This window comes from Musa acuminata, chromosome BXJ1-6 (assembly GCF_036884655.1).
Source record: "Musa acuminata AAA Group cultivar baxijiao chromosome BXJ1-6, Cavendish_Baxijiao_AAA, whole genome shotgun sequence".
Taxonomy (NCBI): Eukaryota; Viridiplantae; Streptophyta; class Magnoliopsida; order Zingiberales; family Musaceae; genus Musa; species Musa acuminata.
In genome coordinates this window covers 9,010,222-9,032,297 of record NC_088332.1, presented here as the reverse complement: position 1 = coordinate 9,032,297, position 22,076 = coordinate 9,010,222, and the positions used below count along the sequence as shown (strand labels likewise).

Genomic DNA, 22,076 nt, shown 5'->3' with positions numbered 1-22,076 from the left:
TTCCCAACCTTTTTTAATTATTTCCTTTAACTTTCTAGTTCTTTCTTTTTATTTGATTTTTTTGTCTCAATTATATATATTTTCCCTTCTTTTGATTATGATTAGCCAAACCCAATTAAAATAAGTAAATAGGATGGATTCAGATTACAAAAACAGAAAAAAAAAACACACAACTCACTCTCAGTTTTGCTAATGAGTGCTCGTTAACAGAGCAAGTCATGACATATTTACTGACCTGACCGCTCTAACCAGACATACAACAACACTTGACAAAGGAAGAGAAGAAAAAACAGGTACCATGCTGCAAAAGTTGGGGAGGGGCTACTAGTTCGGTTCTTTCACAAACTTTATTCTCTAGTTACTCGTCTCCAAAAAAAAAAAGTACTCATCGAAGTCTCCATCTCCAACACCTTAATAATAACAAGTAGAAACAAGCTTCGAATTTTCTCATAAGCGAGCAACATAGGAGTTTGATTGTGTGACGTATCTCACCCACCGATATGGGTTGTAGGAGGGTGACTTCTTTGCTATCTGTAGATATCTTACCTGCTCAAGAAGAACAATGACACGAGTAGGGAAACCCAAGGATCAGAACTTTATTGCTAATAACTTTTAGCTCAAAATCAAGAAGTGGCACTCATGAGATTGTTTGAATCACATTAAAGGAACAGAATCACAGCAATTAAGTAAAAACAGCATAGAAGGAATTATCCTAGAATGAATTGAAAGATAAACCATCCAAGTCTTTTCTTGTCAGTCGGATCATTATGGAGCAAAGTCAAACAAAAAAGAGTCCATAAATAATTTCACAAATTCCCTAGGACAAGCGAAACAGCCAAGATGGACATCTAGCATACATTTGGTTGAAGCTTGTCATATGAACAGCGTGACCTAATTATTATGTAAGTTACTGTTCTGTCCTATTTTGCAACAAAATATAGCTACTAGCTTATAGACACTCATGCTGAACTCTATGTTTGAAAATCAAAGTAAATTCAATGCCAAAGATGTTTATAGTCACTTTGCCAAGGGGTCAAACTATTAACAAGCACAGAAATTCTCACATTTTATAAATAATGAAATCAAAAACAAGAATTAAAAGTTAATCAGTTATTCAAAATCATGTTAGTTGCAGCCGATCCCAAAGAGTTGGGCCCTGATCGGTTATTGTTGTTAATAGCCCGCTTCTAGTAAATCTCTAAAATGCTGTAAGTGCTCCAATTCATTTGCCTTTCTGATAAATAATGAACTATGTAGTCAACCTAAATCTACACCCACAAACATAACAACAAAGAACTATGTAGTCAACCTAAATCTACACCCACTAAGAAATGCTGTAAGTGCTCCAATTCCTTTGCCTTTCTGATAAATAATCAATGTAATGTCCATTGAACTGACACTACATTCTTAATAGCCCGCTTCTAGTAAATCTCTAAAATGCTACTTCCGCTTACCATACAGGCATAACAATCACTTCCACTCTTGGAACACAATTTTTCCCCGTCTTGGCCAAGCAGACCATGTACCCAATGACGCAACAGAAAAAAAAAAAAAAGTCTTAATGGGAAACCACTATTAAATCTAAATTGTGCAGATAGATATCTTCGGTCCCTTTGATCTTTAGCAATTATAAGTCCACGACCTCAAACATAAAATGGTGATACAATCAGGGTTGGATTAGACAATAGAGTTTTCACTATAATAATTTTTGCCACAAAATCAGAGCACCTGAACTGTCCACTTGCATTTATTACATCAGAGTTTGCCCCAAGCTTCCAGCGTAGATCCATGTTCATATATACACAATTAATATGCTTCAACATTATCACCATCTTAAGATTATAATATACTAGTAAACCAAACTGAGAACTACCAGAAAGACTAAATAGCCAAATTACCCACAATAACCAGCAAAAAAATCATTTAAGATTAATAAAAAAGAGCATTACTCGGTTCTTGCATATCTAATGACAATTATTTGCCCCCATTTTAAGCATCCATTAACCATCAATGAGATACTTGACAGCTAAGAAGTATCGGAATTTGTCTCTTTCTCAGCTAATTCAAGTAACCTAACCTGGTGGATGAAAAGGACATGCTAACAAGTAAAAAAAGTTATCGCCTCACCTGAAACTTTGATGCATTGTACATTGGTATGGTAAAGTTCATGTTTACAGGTCCAGCTTCTCTGGCGATGTTTCCTGGAAAACAAGAACTTTTAACAAACAGGATAGAAATTTTTATCAATGAAGAAATAAGCAGAAATGTTACTACCATGTGATTCCTGTGAAAATGTGAGCTTTGCACGCAGTGTGTGTTCAGACCCACCCACAATCTGAAGAACTTTCATTTGTAAGACCAAATGTGAACAGACAACTCAAAGAGCTATAATACAATATATAAATATTTATCTTATGACCAAGGTTTAGTGGAAGATATGACTAGTTAATACTTGGAACATGAATAGTCTAAAAAAAAATACCATTTTTCCATGAAGACCCAGATATTGATAATAATATGTTAAAAATTTGAACAAAGAAAGTAAAAACAACAATAAAAGGAAAAAGAAATAGATGAAAATCCTGCCTTCTTTAGACACCATTCAAGTCTTTTAGCTCCTTCCTTAAAATCAGCCGTCTGTCCGACTGCACCAGATTCTAACTCAAAACTAACCCTGTACATCATTGTCCAATATCTTTATCAGCAACAGTTACCAGTCATCACTACTTTTGGCCATTAATTACCGAAAATATATATTCAGAACCACAATTGTATCACACAGTAAATTATGATACCATTTAGAAAAAAAATCAATAAAAGAAGACTTCACCAAGGTCTTGCTTCATATGTGATTGGTTTCATAATTAGAATTGTGACACACATTCGTTAGGACATAAGATATGATCAGCTTTCCATGCTTTATGCAACAAAAAGAAAGGTTCCAGAAACTTAACGGAATAAGTCTTTTAGAAATAACGATATTGCATTTATGAACTACTTACCAACCTTGTAGAAGTATCAACAAATAATATTAAAATAAATTATGCATATAGGCCATCTTAATCTAGTAGTGGAAACACGAAAAGTCAAAGAAAGACGAGGACTGTCTCTTAAAGTAGAATACACAAGATACACTGAAACAATAAGAAGATACTTGTAGAGGTCACCAGTAACTGAAGGAATAACTTCAAAAGAACATCATCAAGCAAGACAAGTGAAGCACATGCAATAGCCGGTAGAAGGGAATGTGGTTACAGATCCAATGAATCTGATCAATCACACAACAGTATAGCATAGATCGTTCAGTGAATTTAAATGTTCACATATCTTTCAAATATCTCACCTAAACAGAACCCTCAGTAGAACTCATTTATGTTATTACTCAATTTAATTAGCAAGAAGTGCTTTAAGAGAATAATAAGGTCCAGGGCCAAACGCATGAACACATGATTGGTAGGAAACAAACCATAAGAAACTAAAAGGATGAAGATTCCTGATAACGAATTGATCAAAAAGACAAACAACACTAAATACAGCATACCTTGAGAAAATTATCCTATTAAAGTGGTGATAGATCTTCTGAAGGACAAATTCAACTAAGAGAATTCTTCACAACTGGAAGATGCTTGTACAGTGGAAAAAAAAATGAAATACACCATTTTTTTACTGGTCAATTCAGAAGGGAGAGTTTTTAACTGCAGGTATAAATTGGCGGACATGGCTTTTAGTCAGTTAGATACATTCATAACAATCACAGCCTTTACATGTCTTTAAAATATCTAATTACCTATTTAAAACCATGATTAATGCATGAGTGAGCACATGTGACCCTGGAAAAAAAATTGCAACGGTAATCACAAAGGTGGAGAGCATCAGCAGAAGAATCCAAAAAATCCAGAATAGTTCACATATGATAACCATGAATGAAGAAGCGGATATCCTAGATTAGCAATGATTAATTGTCAATACAAATGATAGCAATAATGAAATTACATAGTTCAAATGGATGAAGTTATAGATTCCTACAAACGGTTACCAGTGAGTTGACTGTAGGAAACATAACAGTGAGAAGTGAACAAGAGATGTAAAGGAACAAAACCACCTTGCTGTATGAGTTGGCACTGGCATTTGAATTGTGATTGTGTTAGCAGTAACACTCGCCGAGAAATCAGCACGTACTTTTATAATAACCTCAGCCTGTTAAGCATAAGAATATATATTGTCTGATATTGCTGATCATAAACAGAATTCAGAAACAACATCTCTAAGGACTAAGGAAGCATCATGTTATAGTTAAAAGATCCTGATAAGCATGACCATACCTTTAGTTGTCCTGCTTCTTCAATCAATGCATTGACACGGAAAGGAGGCTTGAACTCCTGAGTCATGCGGTAGTTCATTACAGCAAATTCTCCATCTGGAGGTATCTATCATCAAAAAGAACAATAAGTACCTTGATATTGCTTTTGCAATATATGTTCTAATTGACAAGTATAGGTTTTTATTAGCATTTGAATATGTATACACAAAGCAATACACGCACCAATGTCAAAGTTCTGTCGACATCAAAGCTGTCTAGGCGAACTGATTCATGGAAGTTACAATCATCGAGTATTACAGCCCCTCCTGATGAACTTCTATAATCTGAAACATAATCAATCTTGTAGAACTTACATATTACAAGTTCACAATACATGACTTTAAACTACAGTAACAAAGTTTACTGAACTATAAAAGATACACAGTTCTTCCCATGTAAGTGAGCCAAATAATTCTCTATATATTTTTTCTAAAACCAAATAGAACAAGATTAATATAAGAATAAATTCATTAAGTACAAAAATCTATCATTTATGAATAAGTCAAATAAATTCTGCAATCTGCAGTACGGATGCAAAGCTCGTTATGCATTTTTTCCTGTCTTAGTGATGCTTTGTTTCCCAACAATTTGTCCATTAATTCTCCCCAACTCTTACTTTTAAGTAACAACAAAAGCATATAAATTACTTAGAACTATTTATGCACTATTTCATCAATAGTTCTCCCCACTTTTTCACTTTTTTTCAAATTCAGAGTTTCAGCACCACATGATTTATCCTTGAAAATTGAAATTATGTCTTTAATTCCACATATGTAACTATGCGACAATGCACTGACCGCCCTGAGAATTCCGTCTCAGATGATCATTATAATCTTTACTGTGGTGGCTCCTTTGGCCCTGCTACTTCTCTTGCAGGGACCGGCAACCTTCTCACATACACATGGGACAACAGAATGGTGGTCTGTAACTATTTTGGATGGCCTCAAGACAGCACACCAAGAACAACCTACCTGTATTAGAGTCTTCGCTGACTCCAAAAGCTTAGTCAACATGCTTTTGAATCGCAAAAGCATTCCTTGGCAACTTCTGCCCCTTTGCCATGACACCCTTCATCTAGTCAAAGCTGTCCAAGTCCTACAATGGTCTCACATCAATAGAAACAGCAAAACTTTTGTGCACAATCTTGCTAACTTTGGTAGACAGACCACTTCTGTTTTTGGAGAGGTGACCGACGTCCTACTGAATGGGAATATCTCAGATAGACATGCCAATTAAAGAAATAAGAAAACCCAATGAAAACTTATGGAGTAGCACATCAAGATCGATGTAGGGCTCATGAAATCATTTTGTTCCAATACAGTTTGTGTATCACATTTAACAGAAATCTGAGCCAATCATCAGAAATAGCTCGTAAGCTATAGCCAATGGCTTTAGTTAACAAGTATGATGACCAAAATAGCCTGTTTTCCATAAATCTTAACAGACATGGAGGTGTCTAGTAGTCATAATGCAAAAGACTCTAAAATTAACTTACAGAAGATCAAAATCTAGAGACAGATATCTATTTGGATGTAGACTGCACGAGCACAATAATAAAGGTAATACGAAACAGTAATAGAAACATAAAATTCAGATAAATACAAAGCAACAACATAATCAGCAACTAGGAGAGGTGATACAATTAGAATACACTATATTTGTTCTTACCATAAACAGAAGCACTGCCTCTACCAATGCTCAAGTCCTCATTGAGCGCGAGATGAATTTCTGGATTTCCAGTTAGGTAGCTTTTCATCTGAATGGTGCCATCGATCTCTGATGTGAGTATATAACCCTGTTCCATTACAATATCTATTGTCAAAATGGTATAACATTAGGACAAAATCAAATCATCACCATTAGGATAGAGCTTTCACATTAAAAGGGATGATAAACTGAATTTGGATGACAGTTGTGTGAATTCGTAACTGCACAAACATTGATAATAATGCTCGATTTAGCTTGCTATAAAACCATAAGCAGACAAGGAAGATAACCATCTATGTCAGGCAAATCAACAGAATACAACTAAACGAGAAGTTTCTTATGGTACTGCAGCAAAACATGAATTTGATAGAGAACTTATCTAATTTAACCATCAAAATCTGGCTTCAATTTATTTAATATGGATAAGTAAAAACACACTGTACAATGTATATATTTTGTCACATGAACAGGTCTACATGGGCATGAGTGATAATCTACTAAACACAAATAAGTTCTGACAGCAGCCACTTAATGTTACTGGACAAAAGACAAATTTACTCACACTAGAGCTGAATGTCACACTTATTTTTTCAATAATGTCAACAAATATTTCCTCCCTCTTCCTACCACCAGGTTCTGTAGATACAACAGATTTGGTAACAGCTGTACCAGGCATCCTTTTAGTGCCTTGCTGCAAACATGCAAATACTAACAGTTAACTAAAAGTCTGAAACACAAGCCAAGTAGACGAAGAAATGTATTCTAAAAACAGAACAGAATCCAGGAATACAAGAGATTCTCCAGATGCAGTGAATAATGTAAAGATAAATAAATGGTACCATAAACATCGATGCAGGACCAAGAGGAGGCAAACGTGCAACATCAACCTCAATCGGTTCATTGAATATATATGACTTCAAAACCTCTGTAGAGGTTGTTTGTGGATAACCAAAGTCCTAAAAATAGGATTACAAATGGAACAGATATCATCAACTGTAAAAAGCTTCAGTCCAATTAACACGGACAAGATATATAACCATAACATGATAAAGAATAGTTGTACCATAGCAGTAAATTGTGCCCTGATAAATCATGAAGTAAATAAAGAAACATTTGACTATTTGTAACATAGTAAACAAACACTTACAATAACTTCATCAAGTAATTCATAAACAAGCACGAAATTTTTTCGTAACGAGTCTTCATTAAGAACACCAAGATAATCTTTTATGACACGTGCAATTCTCTGCAAGAGCTCCAGAACAAGAGATGGTGAAATATTAACCCTTGTCGTTGCCACAAAGAACAACCCAGCAACCTTCACATGAATGTAGTTGACACCATCCACATTCTGTGGTCAGAAAAAAAAAAAACAAAAGAAACAAGAAGGCTTAGTGACTGGTAGATGCATCAACACAAATTTCTCAAATGATACCAGAAAATAGATTTAGCAAAATCTATCAAAGATATTGTCTAATGGAATAAAAATTTGATAATGATTGCACCATCAAAGACAACAGTGAGTGCTTGACAGCAAATCAAGTTGAAGAAAATGGCCTAACAGTAGCCCAATAAAACAGTATAAGCTTCATCTAATATTCTTTTCTAAGGGGTCAAATGTTTAATTTTTGTGACTTAAGTAAAGGAGATTAATCATTTGGCCTAAAAGGAAAAGACGAAAAGAAGCACTATACCATTTAACCCCCAACCAGAAGATATATCTGTATGGTACTTTTCCAAAATCTTTCATGTAGATAGATAAATAAACCTCCTCTTGTGTAACAACAATTTAGCTCCACCTTGTCAGCAACAAACTCAGAGCTTGAGCAGCTAATGTCACTGACATTGGCATACTCACAAAGCACTAATGTTCATAACTTACTAACTCCAACAATAAGATTTTTCAAAGACAATGCTATAGCTGGAACAACGACCATGTCAAGATGTGCTTCAGTGCTTCAGATAAGTCCAGTTATATATTAGGAGAATATAATCAATATATAAGTACTATGACCAGTCTCTTCTATATGTGATCGGCATGTGTCATTATTAGTCTATGATAAACCTTCCATCTCTGTTAAATTTGACCATCAAAAAAATTATCATCCAAGATGTGTTATATCTCAATTGCCTCATTAACAGGACAGATCAGCATTTTACCATTTTACCATTTTCCGTGGTATGGAGTATGGACCACAGATCAGCATTTTACCATTTTCTTATGCATGCTTCAGAGTTCAGACTAAAATTTTCCTTCTTTTCTTGTTTTAATAGTTTATGCATATGCCTTTGCAAATATTTATAATGATAGCATGCAAGCAATTTTGGTCAATAGAGCAACAAGTGGTTGAAACTTGGGAGCATCTTCTTGTTCTTTCCTTGGAAGAGATACATGTCTATCTATGATAATCTCTATATTTTCAATAGAATAGTTGGTTCAATCCATCACAGTTCTCAAAGAATGTAAATGAGCAGGTCCAAAAGAATTTTCTACCTACTATTAGCCTTAAGACGATGAGGCCACTTGCCTCTTTAAACTATTCAGAAAAAAAATTATCCTTGTTACTAAAATTCAAGTGGAACAAATCATGGTATCATTGATCGTATCTGTACCAACTATCAGGATCCAGCCAACTATTTGATTTTCAACAGTACTAATAAAAGCCACATCTATTTCAATAGCATGAAAAGCAAAGTTAAAAGAATCTTGAAAATGACAACAGCAATTACACCAAAAATTTAAAAGTTCATATCAGAGATATAATGCACAATTTTGTTTAGTTGTTTGAACAAGATAATGGGCATGGATGTAACAGCAACTGATTTTCATCATCTAAGACTTGAGAGGAGAGAAAAAGGCTGCTACAGAATTAGATAAGGTTCCCACTAATAGCTAACTAAAAAAATGCATTTTAAAGAACAGACTTAAGATATCTATACATGTGGAGATCCTCAAGATAGTTTTAAGTATGTTGATACAAGAATTGAATTAATCCTGAATGCTAATTTATGTCTTCGCAATATTTAGAAAGACAAATGATGCAACACTAGCTTTGCATATGCAAATACCTACAAAGACAGGAGGTGCCTCCTCTTCTTCATCCTCTTTCCAGAACTTTACTTTGCGGAAGAATATTTCAGCACTTCCTTTTGGCACTTCACCACGATCTAGACCAATTAATCAGGAAAAAATAAACTCAATATTTTTAACTGGAAACGAATGAGACAGCCTACCCACTAGAAACTTGAACATAAATCCACTATTCAAAGCTCAGTTAAAAAAAGCTTAATCTTATGAAGCGCTACAAACATAAAGAGGAACTGGAAAAATAATTGTCAGGGCACTTAGTATAAAAGGCTGTACTATCAACTGATTCAACTAACAATTGGTAAGAGTAGTTTAGCTATCTTAATATTTATGGGGAAATAGCATATTCCCATGGTATGAGCTTAGAGCCCTCAAAATTGAACTAATAGAAGTACCCTGGATGACCGATTCTAATGGCATCATTGATCTGAATTTCAACGTTCTTCTACTTTTGGCAGATAACAGATTCTCTTATAAGTTATAACTGAAATGATACGCATGTAAAGCTCATCTCTAAAAGGAGCTGAGTATATGACCGTATGGTACTAATTTGAACATGTACCTACCTAACATGTCTAACAGCATATTTTCATAAGAATAAAAATCAACCTAGAAAATCTTAAGCAAACAAAGCAAGATGAACAAAGCAAATTGAAGTATCAGGAATCTAATGAAGCTTGAATGTGATCTACAAATCTATAGTTATCTAGAGTTCTAGACAATATAAATAAATTATGTCAAGCTCCTTTATCAGTACCTTCTGCTTTATAACTATAAACATCAAACAATATTTGGAAACAAATGACCAAAAACCAGGTTTACATAACCTTTTTAATACTAATGGAATCTATCTTTTAGGCTGCAACCCATATAACCGAGTTGGTACTGAATAACCACATTGTTTCAAACTGAACAATTTTGGCTGCACAAAATACACAAACTTCCACGTTTCGCCTACTTCAATTGGTTATCCCCAAACCTCCCACTTACAAGGTTAATCTTAATTTTAACTACCAGTAAAACAGTTTGTCAATTAGGAGCAAATTCAAGTAGATGAACGAAGAAAATATACATGTAAGTCCAAAAATACGAACTCCTGTGGTGATTTCACTATTCCATCAAGTAGACACCACGGTTTCCTTAATATAACTCAGGCTTTAAACGAACAGTCAGAGCCAGAAAGGATTACGAGTAGGGTATTCAATAAAACAGAAACGTTCAGAAATATAATGAACCATTCACGAAATTCTTATAACTAGGAAGATTAAAAGGACACGAGCATATGACCAAAATGGAGATTTGGTGTAAACATTAAGAACCATAATCTCAACACCATGGCTCCAGATAATTCCATAAGAAAAATAGTGCAAATATGCACCGGGGAGACGGATCCGGCCGAGCCTAGGTCCAAGGAATTATGGACCGCAAGCCCTAGATCTGCAGGATCTCCAGATCTCAATCCCCTGGCAACGAACCAAAATTAAGGTTTCAATCGTACGACAGAGCCATCCACAGATCTCAATGCTATAGTGTGGAACTAAATATAGGGCGTGGTGTCGATCGAACGAAACGGCTGGGTCAGCGTTGAAATCGCGAGTGAATCAAGAAATGAAATTGGTGTTGTCGCCTGGCTGCGACAGCGCGAATAACCGAGACATCGAATCAGGGTTTCAATCAAACGACACGGCCGTCCACGGGTCTCAATGCCGTGGCGACGAGCTCAATTTAGGGTTTCGATCGAACGAAAAAGGCGGGTCAGCGTTGAAATCGCGGGTGAATCAAGAAACAGAAGAGGAGAATAACAATGAGAGATTACAGTCGCGGAAGACGATGTTGTCGCCTCGCTGCGACAGCACGAAGAACTGAGAGATCATCGCTTCTCGCCGGAATCCAGACGAACAAAGAGTCGAGCGCCGGCACGAGCCGATGGGGATTTTACCAGTGTCGATCGACGCGAGAAATTGAGATCAAGAGCTCTTTTTATTTATTGACGAAAAAACCACGCCTCCCATCATAGCTATGAATAACGAACGGCGCAGATCGTGTACACGATGTTATTGTCGGTCGCGGTCCACCGTCACCTCAAATGAACGGCGACGATCAATCTTTCGTATCAAGATATCCTGGGAGGGGGATCAAGAATAAACAGATTGATCATCCATCCAAAATCATTTAGATCAGATCAAACGTGAACAGACAATTGATCACTTGATCTGTATGCATCGTTGCAGTCTGATGAGTCTGGTCGTGGTTGTAACAGTACTTCTTACAGAAATTTAATTTTATTTTTTTGGGAAAAAAAATACCACAATCAGATACATCAGCAGTGGAAAATTCCCTATTTTATAGATGGACATTGAGGTCTTGAACACGTTGCTTCGTGCAACGGCGTTTTACATGCATGTTTGTTCATGCAGACACGCATGCCCGTGATTTCTTGGTTTCTTGCGTGAATGACTGAACATATGTTACGTGATTTCAGGGTCGACAAATTATGGAGCAGATAACGGTGAATTCGAATCTAAAAACAATACATATAAACTGTGAACATCTCAGCAAACATTGATGTTTTATTAGGTTACAGAAATCATTAAATGATATTGGAGCTTTTCCCCCCTGCATCTTCTTACTTGTTATACACAGCATTCACCATTAAAACTTAAATATGCACCATATACATAGCTTCCTGGTGGGGGAAGAGAATGACAGAAGGAACCATCACGGTTTTACTAGACTGAACCTACATGAGAAAAAATAAAGGCAGAAGCATGAGAAACTAGTTGATGGTTCAGGGAAATTATGGTCAAATTGTACATGGAGTGAGGACCAACTGGAGCAAGCAACGGCCGAAGAAAAATCAGGAGGGAAGAAAAACAGGATTTGCATTGAGATGGCATGGTTTTTACCCCATTCCTGCCTCTTATGAAGTAGTGAGTTCAGCAATGAGAGCTACTCTGCAGAGGTCAAACCCAGTACAAGTCATCGACCAAAGCACGACTCAAGTCTCTTCCATGCTTCCGGGAGGGAAACACCTAATATCCCACTAGCCAAAGACAACATCACAGGTCCATCATGAACATGGAATAAAGGGCCATAATAAAGATGAAAATACATAACAGCAACATTAAGCCCACAAAAATGTGCTTTTGAGGGGCTATTCTGTGACTCATCTATCAACTTTATATCCACATAACCCTCTCTCTCTCTCTCTCTCTCTCTCTCTCTCTCTCTCTCTCTCTCTCTCTCTCTCTCTCTCTTTGTATATATATATATAAACACACACACACACAAAAAAAAAAAATTTATGTTGTGTGCATAAAGTAAGCTCTACAACTATGTATGCCTTGAAACTTTCTAGTTCATCTTATTCAGCCTCTAAGCCGGTAGTTTGTGCACCTCTTGTCTAATTAAATATCATTATTGTAAAATTATATAGGCAATTAGATAAGTGTATATGTGCATTTTTATTTCAATTTTACTACTCAGATTAAAATAAATAGATTATATCACTTAAAACATGCCCAGTCACATATCTACCTGCTTATGGCCTCACCTATTATCCATTGTACAGACCCCTCAATGACATCTTCAAAACTGATGTAATCTTGGAATGAAGCTACGAGGGTCAAAGGAGTCTCAGTGTCGGAAGATCTCTTAATTATGTTAACCATGATGTAAAGGGACACCACCAGCAGAAGTTCCAAGATAGAGAACATGAATTTCTTGAGAAACTAATTTGCTGCTCCGGGTATTGGTGAGCATAAGAGAATGTAATTAATATTTAAGTGAAAAGGGTAAAAGAAAGATGACCTAAGTTATTATTGATGACACGCTGGATGTGCCACTGTGGCATACGGCAGAAACTAAAAGAGCACTAATGCAGAATATAGAGAAGAAAAAACACAGAAACAGAGCATCAGCAAAAGGAGAATAATAACTAGGATCGAATAAGATAATGGCATTGTTAAGGGCCACAATGGTAGATGAATTGAAGCAAATTCAAATACTCTACAGTTGTACTAAGAAAATCGTGCTCTTGTCTATCATGCCACTACTACTGCAACTAAACAAACTGAAACTAACCTCTGATCCAAGCTAATTGTCCTTAATGAGTTATTGGAGGGTGAAACATGCAGAAAAAAGTAGACAAAAGTACATCAAGACAAACTGAGAAAAGCTTAGGTAAACATAGATATCAAATTCATAGAGAGCAGATAGATATCTAACTAAAATTGAAGAACATGCAACAGCTGGAGCACTTGGATTGAAATTAGAAAAATAATTATAATTATCCCAACAAGAAAAATGGCCTTACCATAGTCAAAACAGAAGTAGTCAGGGACAAATTATCTTTAAAAAAATTGTAGAAGCATCATAAACAGATACATACAAGTATTAAAATTTCATGGGACTTTAAGTACAAGAAATTCAAAGCTCATCTGCGTTATGTCATCAGGAAAGAAAAGGGTGATGACGTGCGTACAAATAAAGTAAGAAAGAGCAAAAAGCCTTTGGTTAACATATAAGGAACAAATTCTGATAAATGACAAATGCAAAAAAAAAATCTGTATTCAAAAAATGATATTTAAAAAGAACACAAAAAACAAACTAAAATTCGAAGTGACATGAGAGGAGCAAAACCTAGTTACCTTATGGGAAAAAAGGGGCAGCAAAGCCAATCTTAATTATTAGAGCATTTGTATGATTTACTCCTCATTTGTGATAGCCAACTAATAAATGATCCATCTGATGAAATTGCCTGAACCTTGTTAATTATTAGAGCTGGCACATACTAAGTCTGGGCATGGAATCTTTGATCGCTGAACTGGCAGATATATTTATCGGTATTGATAGTTTGCATTTCATATTTCAGGAGGAATATTGGGCACAATGTCCTGTGAGCCTTGTATCTGACATTGAAAAACATTGAACTCTCTGTAACCTCACTAAGATCAACCAAACTAGGTAGGTCTGCTCTGTCATTTCTTAAAGAGATTATAGGAACCATCTCCCTCCATTCCACTGCAGTGCTCAGAGCCTCAACATCCACAGAACTGAACCACTTAGATCCAAGCATTTTGCCTTCCCATGAAATTCTAGTTAAAAAGGAAGAACAACTGTGCCATCCTCCCTCATGTGGAACCCCACATTTCGAAATAACTTCAAGAACCTTTCCTTCTGTATAAGACCACAATCTCATCTATCCACTGGAACTATTTGTCATCAGACAAAAGGCAATCCATGGCTGCTGCGAAGCGCATCCATATGGCAAACAAGATGCACAGATTCGTTTGTCTGTCCAGATAGTGCTGCAATCTATCACTCATTTCTTCTGCATGAAGCACATGACCAAAAGGACTGTGGAAAGAAAAGAAATTCATACTCAAAACTTTGTTTAGAAAGGAACATCAAATACCTACTAAAGCTCCATCCTGTAACACCAAGTATCTGCAACACCAGATGTTCGGATGATGAACCCTAAACTATCTCAGCTAAAAAACAAAGGAAATTGAAGCAGACTCGCGCAGGTTTTTGAAACCATAGGCAAAGTGTCGGTGATCATTTCTATGACGCTCATAAACGTGCAAAACACCGTTCCTGTGAGCATTCTTCATGGTCAGGAAAGCAATCCAAGGGGCGTAAAAACTATTCTCCCCCAGATCCAAGAAATAAGGACTTATCTCCAGTTGGAGAAGAACCATCAAGAAGATCCGAACTGACGCCTTTGACCTGGTCATCTAAATCAGCAGTCATTCCACTCGAAATCCATCATCCAAACATCAGGAACAAGCAGCGCCAGAAATGATGCAACATCATCTGCACCATTACTCTTCCAACATCCACGAAAAGGACCTGAAACTACATCTCCATTGACAATCTTGAACGCCATAGCGGCACCCATCCGCCACTTCGAGCTGGCGCCACCCGCCAGAACTCCATAGCCAGGTTCTTGGCAGCTTTCCACCACTCGGGAGCCAAAACCCACTAGGTCAGAAGGAAGCAGACCCGGGTAACACATCCCTGACCGAATCATCCACGCAAGAACAGCAAGAATCGACAAGCCGAACACGATCAACAAGCAAAGAACCAACGACAACCATTCAAGAAGACGGTAGATCCCGCTCGGCCGCTGCGAGGGTCACCTGAAAACGAACAAAGAAGAACACCAAAAAAGAATCACCACAAGCATTAACGACAAGATCGATATTTAAGCAAAACCATGACTGGAAAAGAAAAAGAGCTGAGATGGATGATTCAAGAAAAAGAATACGTCTTTAAAGGTACAGTAAAGAAGAAGAGAAAAATAGCGAGGAGGTGAGATACGTGTACCAGGAGGGGATGGGAGACGAGCGGCGCCGGATATGTGCAGCAATCGGTAGCGATTCACGTCGAAGAGGAGAGTTTTTGGTGGTCTCGAGGGGTTTCCGCCCATCGGCGCGCATGAAGCGAGGAGGAGGAGCCGAGTCGGTGGGCGAAGCGAACAAGAATCCACCGGTATCTGAGTATTTGATTTGCATAACAAAATGACCAAGATACCCCTCACAGTATCCGACACGTGCATGTCGCGTGCACTATTGGACTTGGCAAACGAGAATTGTATCATATTATTATCATGTTTGAGATTTTCATATGAAACAATAATTAGCGTTTCATACGAATCCCCAATAAAGTAAATTTTCTCTCGAAGCAATAAAAGAAAATTCAAAACCTGGGAAGACAAGAAAAAAGTTTGTAGTAGCGATGAAGAGAACTAATTCTATAAACTGGAGGTAAAAAGACTGACCAAAGATTGGATGTCCAGTCATCTCTCCATTAGACTTTGCTCAAACTCGGTTGCAAGATTCAAAAAAGATATAAAAATAGTTTGAACGATTGACAAATGCATAACCACAATCAATTGCATGTATCATCAAGAATTGTCATGAGTGAGAACAAAGTTCACGATCGACATAATCTAGGCATCGATTAGAGATCTCTATCACTTAAAGAACCCAATGCTAGGCTTATCAGCAGCAAGAGCAGTATAAATCACCATGCAGTAACAATGGGTTCCAAGAAATAAATATTTGCACACTATTCACTGTTCTGAAAACAATAATTCCTAATCTGACACACACACACTGCTAAAAATGATCTGCATCCAGTTCCACACAAATAGAGGTCCAAGTTTAGTCAAAATCTCAAACATAGTAAGAACCTTTCGTTCACACCGACGACAGGGTGTTTTTTTTTTACTAAGTCACCTACTATAATTGACTGCTACAACAATGCTGCAAGTCGGCGTCTTTAAATCGGCAAGAATAGTGTCTCAGTTCACTTGCTGTTGATTGCCATAATAGGCATAAGCCCCATACGGTACTGTGTACATCCCTGGGTAGTGAGGAGGCAAACCATATCCATCATACGCCTGCCCACCAAAGTATACACCGTTCCACCGCTTACTGCGTTCTGCTCTTGACTGTCAATAACAGCAAAGGAATCAACACATTAGATTATTTAAACAAAAGATAAAATCCTCCGGGCTTTTGCTAAACCAACTAGTTAATCAATGAACTTAAACTTCTCCATTTGTGCCTCAACTAGCTAAACCAATTAGTTTGAGCCCATCCATTAGTTAAAGGTATTATTAGGATGAAGCTAGTTGAACTCCAAGGAATCATGAGCATGACCATGACTCAGGAACCACAACCGGCACCAAACTGTTCTTCCACAATATACAAAGTGTCGGTTGGCAGAGTGGTGGAGCCTGAGGACATCACAAAGAAGAAGTACCTCCAGGTCTTCCTTACCTCTAGAAGGGGGGAAGAAATGATGAACACACAAAGCATGGCCAATGTCTTAGGCTATTAGTCAGTCTATAGGATAAGTATATTGCAAGCGGTCACCTTAGGCTATTTAACAGATAAAGTCTTCTGCTTCAAGAAGGCTGAGATTCTATTCATTATGTTAAAAATTGAAAGGAGTTGTGGATAATCTTAAGCAACTGAGAGAGCTTGTGAAGGTTTCGACAGCTAGGAAGAGCCCTAACTTAACCTCAGAAAATTCTTAGATCTAAAATAAAATGAATCGAGAATCTTTCTTTTTCATACTTTCTTTTGTAGATAAATAATAGACATGCTTTAGCTTAAAGTCTAGAAGTCAGTACCTGCCTAGCAGGGTTGCGACCCCAGGATAGACGCACTGTTTGCTTGCCAATAATTGTACCATTTAACTGTTGCAATGCTTCTTCAGCATTATTTCTGCACGGGTTAAAAGAAGAAACACACACAGCTCAACAAACTTGTCGTGTCATTTGTTTACAATGTTCAGAAACATATATTAGCAAGATGTACCTATGGGCAAAAAGAACAAAACCACATTGTTTTCCAACTGGAATTTTAACAGAGGTGATTTCTCCATACTGTGAAAAGGCTTCTTTCAGATCATCTTCACTGACTTCTGGATCAAGCCCTCCAACAAATACCTTCAGCAGCAAAAATATATTGTTAAAAGGTTGTACCAATACATGTTACCTCTATAACATGTATGGACAAAATCTCCTTACTGTTGTATTAGCTGAATCTATATCTGACTGGGAGCCGGTTGCAGATGCACCATCAGATCCAAGACCACCTAAATGTATCCACAGTTAGGGTTCCATGGACATTTGTTTATAAAAAAATTGACTACGGTGTAAAACAAAGGAAAAGTGTTAAGTGATGCTTGCATATTGAATCCTAATATAGAAAACCAACAATCATAATTTGAAGTGGGAAAATACTGCCACTAAGGCCAGATAAGATAAGGCTTTTGACTTAAAATACATTCAAGCTTGTAAACCATCTATTGATACAATCAAAGACCTAGAGTTAAGTTAAATCAGAAATAAAGTAAACCAGAAAAAAAAATCAGGTCTAAGGTTGAACATAGAATGATATCCTCAGGTTTTTTTTTCCAATTAGAATTCTGTCTAGTTTTGGATTTTTTTTTAATATACTGTTACAAAGAAACAAAAATATAAATGCCAAGTCCTCTGTGAATTTGTCCAGGTTGATGGTGTCAAAAGAGTCGAAACACTCAACCTTTAACAGGCGACTGTCTTAATGGAGGCTTAGCCACCACGAATCTATATTTAATTATGTAAGATCTTAAATTGAATAAACAAAGATTTGGGTTTAAGTCAGCTTTATAAATAAAGGTGTTAAACAGTAAGGTTATTTATGGCTGCAGACTTTTCCTTGTTGTTACATTCTATATTCTTGTCTTTTATTTCTTCTTTCTTGAATATCAAGCCAACCAACCAGGAGAGAATTAGCCAACTAGCATCCCTAGAATGATAAACAATATATTGTTTTCAACTGATACAAAACCAGTCTGAATAACTTTACATTTTTATCAACGAAGCCTTCACTACTATATCACAAAGAAAAATTCTAAAAAGTTTCTACTCTTCATATCCTTTGAGGGGACAATAAAAGGATTAATGATTGCCAGGAATAAAAGAGAACTTCTAGAATTAAAGATGGACATTTTTCTATCTGCTGTAAAATTACCCATTCCTTGATGAGCATAGCTGTGACCAAGCCACCATAAACACATTGACTAAGGAGAAAAAGATGTTACAAGATAAAGGAAGAGAAGTACTTACAAGAAAAGCTCGAGGTTAGAGAATAATATGCTATGAAGATATTTTGAATTTTTATGCAGTACTTACAAGAAAAGGTCAGTTGTGCAGAATGCAAAATTAGAGGAAAATCCATGAAGTAAGCATGTAAATTCAAGCATCTCAAGGAATGTCCATTATTCTTAAACAAATAGATTGACAGATAAACATAGGATCTGAAATTTCTGAACTTTCTCCATGGAAGAGAAGTTGTGTTAGCACATAGAAAATTTAAGGTAACACAGAGAAAATAAAACATCTTTATCTTTGGGACACTATTGTGTTAGCACCAACTAAGATTGGTCTAAGTTGTGTACCAGCTTCTTAAACGGAATAACTTCGAAAATATATCGAAATGATGGTTAAAAAAAATCCAAACGTACCAGAAGACTTTCTAGGTGTAGCAAGGCCAATACGCATGGGCCTAGTAGAACAATAAACACCATTCATCTCGGTGATAGCTACTTTTTTCTCATTCTCATCTCCAAATCTTACAAACCCATAACCTTTTGAACGACCAGTATTAACATCAATAACAACTTTTGCACCTTTTACTGATGGGTACTTAGTAGCAAAAGTTTCATGCAAAATTGCATCAGTAACATCAGAAGCTAAATCACCTACAAAAATAGAGTGATCGAAACTAAGATCTGAACGCTTATTTCCCATGCTAAATGATGCCCAATTTAACCGAAATGGCAGATCTGTGGTAGGCATCAGATGACCACTGAAGCTCTGAAGTATTTTTTCAGCCGTTGCATGTGAGTGGAACTCAACAAACCCATAACCCTCTGATTGTCCAGTCTGCTTATTGCGAATAACCTTTATGGAGACAACCTGCATGGCAAGTTGTTGAGGCAGTATAAAAGGTACAAGATTAGTTTAAAGTATTATATAGATGCAACAAACCATAAAAATGACTCAAAAGATTTAAGTGAAAATATCTTCTTGTTCAAATTAGACAAACAGTGCATGCGATGAAAACTAGAAATGAGTTCACCAAGCACAAAAATAGGCATATGTGGTTTAATCCTTCCGATTTAAGAAAAATCTAACAAGAAAATAATTATTGTGTTCCTTACATAAGACCGAAAAATTACAGACATCTCTACCACATTGCATGCTATTGTCTAACCAAAAGATACCATGTGAAGAATACAATAACAGTTATCAATCCGTAAATGTTAGTTAAGACATATTCTCTGAGTTTTCATGATGCCAGCTAGCCAAGAAAATGCTACTTTAGTCTAGAATCAACTCCTTAACACTGGTTAAAAACGAAAAAGTAGCACTATACTGAAAGAGTTTTTCTTAATTTGTGCAGAAAGCACACTAACATAGTAAACTATGTAATGTCTCAAGATTCTTCCATTAACTCTTCCTAGCTCCTAAGTGCTGCTGCCAAATTTGCTCAAATTGTTTCTCCCATTTACCTGCTCACCAAAGGATCACCTTCCTTGTTTAAAATTTATTATTTAGCCACAGTCAATTTGCCAGGATTGAACAGAATCCACCACATTTACTCATCCATAAAATTTCTATGATATGATTGCCTTCAGATCCCGTCTAAGATCTGAACGACAGCAAGGGCTGCAATTTACAGATTATAACTCCTTAACGGGCGAACCCTTTGTTAAATTTGACATTTCTAAACTTAATTATAACAAAAGATTGGGACCAAATGTATTAGATTAATGCATAAAATTTAAGCCCGTCTATTAAAAGGAAAATTACTCTGAGAAATTATGAAATATCCACATCACATGTAGATTTAAGTCAAACAATACTTCTTTAACTCAGCTTGTCTATGCAGATGGCAAGTTAAATGGCCTACAAATGCAGATATTTCAACGAACTACCACAAAGCAGACAAAAGGAAGCAGGAAGATCCAGTTGTTCACATCAATCAAGAGAAGTAAAAGGCGTTCCCATCACATAAGAAAGAAAGACAGCATCTAGCAGCAGCAAAAGGATAAATCCTCACCTCACCGGTATGGACGAAGCAGCTGAGGAGGTAGTTTTCGTCCATCCAGTACTGGAGGTCCCCCACCCAGATCGTCCGCTTCTCGTCCTCCGCCGCCGCCTCGTCGCCCTGCTGGTGGCGGTTCGATTTCGACGGCGGCTGAGGCGGAGGCGTCGGGGGATGGGGGTAGGGAACGAAGGGATGCCCGTATGGCGGTGGCGGCGGCGGCGCCATCATAGGGTGCTGCATCACCATCGCCGGTGCCGGGTACCGCACCGCCGTCCAAGGCTGGGGCGACGGGGTGCGCCGCGGATCGACTCCAGCCACCGGTTGCATCGTCGCCGCCGTTTCGATGAGGACGGCGGGCGAGGCAAGCAAGGAGAGAAGAGGGAGATCTTGGAGGGGGGCGACGAAAGGTTTAAATAGGGAGGCGGATTCGATGCCAGGTTTGATATTGACCGTCAGATCAAAATATAAGAGACGTAATCGCCGTCGATTAGTGCTCGTGCCCTGGGCAAGGCACCAGGGCGGCGGTTTTGACCAGATCCGCGTTTTATACCGGACTGCGACAACTGAGTTCGGTACCGGTTTAACCTGTGTCGGCGTCCCGATGTACAGGTCGTAACTTGGCTGGGCCCAAGTCCACGTCATCCAATTCAATGAAGCCGAAGACGAACCACTTGATCATGGTCAGACTTACTTTACGCAGTCAAAACGAGACTCTAAAGGACAGGAAAGCATGATTCGACCCATGAATTGCATTGCCTTAAAGGTTGAAATTGACAGCAATTATTTTCTTGATGAGCATTCCTTGTGTTGAGGAACTGCATGCTTTAGTGGACAATAAGCCATCAATTAAACAGGAGCTGAGGAAAATGAAAATTGAGATCAATCGGATTCTCCATAGCTTCAAAGAGCAGTAAACTATGCAGCTGAGCAAGAAAAGCGTAACAAAAGATTCTCAACAATTAGTGGAGAATAACTGAGATGAGATGCTTATCAGTTTGGCCACGTCACTATGGTCCTCTTGCTGTTTCCAACTAATGGCATGAGTTCTACAAGAATTTTCCTCTATACCTTTGAATCCAATGTTTCGCGTTAGGCATGTAATGGCCTCTCATGTGTTGCCAGGCTTAGAAAACTGGTGATTGGAGGTTCATAGCATGCTTTTGAGTTTTGATAGCATGTAGCATGAAGAGATCCCTCTGGATTCGACCTTTGTCTTGACTCTGAGGTCCTTTTGATTGCCCAGAAGGAAGGTGGAGACCAGGCTTGTGCAAGGCGATGACCACCTCAAGTCTCTCCAAGCAACTGT

General features: G+C 37.4%; 2 protein-coding genes across 2 annotated transcripts; both read right to left on the bottom strand.

The window, feature by feature from the left end:
- Positions 1-162: 162 nt before the first annotated feature.
- LOC135676070 (AP-4 complex subunit mu-like) lies at positions 163-11,127 on the bottom strand. The gene is made up of 13 exons (XM_065186870.1): positions 10,972-11,127; positions 9,141-9,235; positions 7,215-7,418; positions 6,907-7,023; positions 6,630-6,758; positions 6,029-6,155; positions 4,544-4,644; positions 4,323-4,427; positions 4,103-4,197; positions 2,587-2,674; positions 2,275-2,335; positions 2,128-2,201; positions 163-546 (listed from the first exon to the last, which is right to left on the bottom strand). Exons 1-13 carry the CDS (start codon positions 11,027-11,029, stop codon positions 448-450), a joined length of 1,353 nt encoding a protein of 450 aa, XP_065042942.1. The 5' UTR covers positions 11,030-11,127; the 3' UTR covers positions 163-447.
- A 5,078-nt stretch (positions 11,128-16,205) lies between these two features.
- Positions 16,206-21,164, bottom strand: LOC135676069 (polyadenylate-binding protein RBP47-like). The gene is made up of 6 exons (XM_065186869.1): positions 20,783-21,164; positions 19,182-19,635; positions 17,701-17,768; positions 17,489-17,619; positions 17,302-17,395; positions 16,206-16,614 (listed from the first exon to the last, which is right to left on the bottom strand). The coding sequence occupies exons 1-6, from the start codon at positions 21,095-21,097 to the stop codon at positions 16,465-16,467; spliced, it is 1,212 nt and encodes a 403-aa protein (XP_065042941.1). The 5' UTR covers positions 21,098-21,164; the 3' UTR covers positions 16,206-16,464.
- Between the last annotated feature and the right edge of the window lie 912 nt (positions 21,165-22,076).

Bases quoted from the DNA above. Each gene is read 5' to 3' on its own strand.
- LOC135676070 (XM_065186870.1), bottom strand. From the start codon at position 11,029: ATGATCTCTCAGTTCTTCGTGCTGTCGCAGCGAGGCGACAACATCGTC. The intron at 6,759-6,906 runs GTACCATTTATT...GCATGTTTGCAG, and splicing joins GTCCTGCATCGATGTTTATG to CAAGGCACTAAAAGGATGCC. The intron at 547-2,127 runs GTGAGGCGATAA...CTTCTTGAGCAG, and splicing joins ACAATGCATCAAAGTTTCAG to GTAAGATATCTACAGATAGC.
- LOC135676069 (XM_065186869.1), bottom strand. From the start codon at position 21,097: ATGCAACCGGTGGCTGGAGTCGATCCGCGGCGCACCCCGTCGCCCCAG. The intron at 19,636-20,782 runs GTGAGGATTTAT...CTTGCCATGCAG, and splicing joins GCTTCGTCCATACCGGTGAG to GTTGTCTCCATAAAGGTTAT. The intron at 17,769-19,181 runs GTACGTTTGGAT...GGATACATTTAG, and splicing joins TACACCTAGAAAGTCTTCTG to GTGGTCTTGGATCTGATGGT.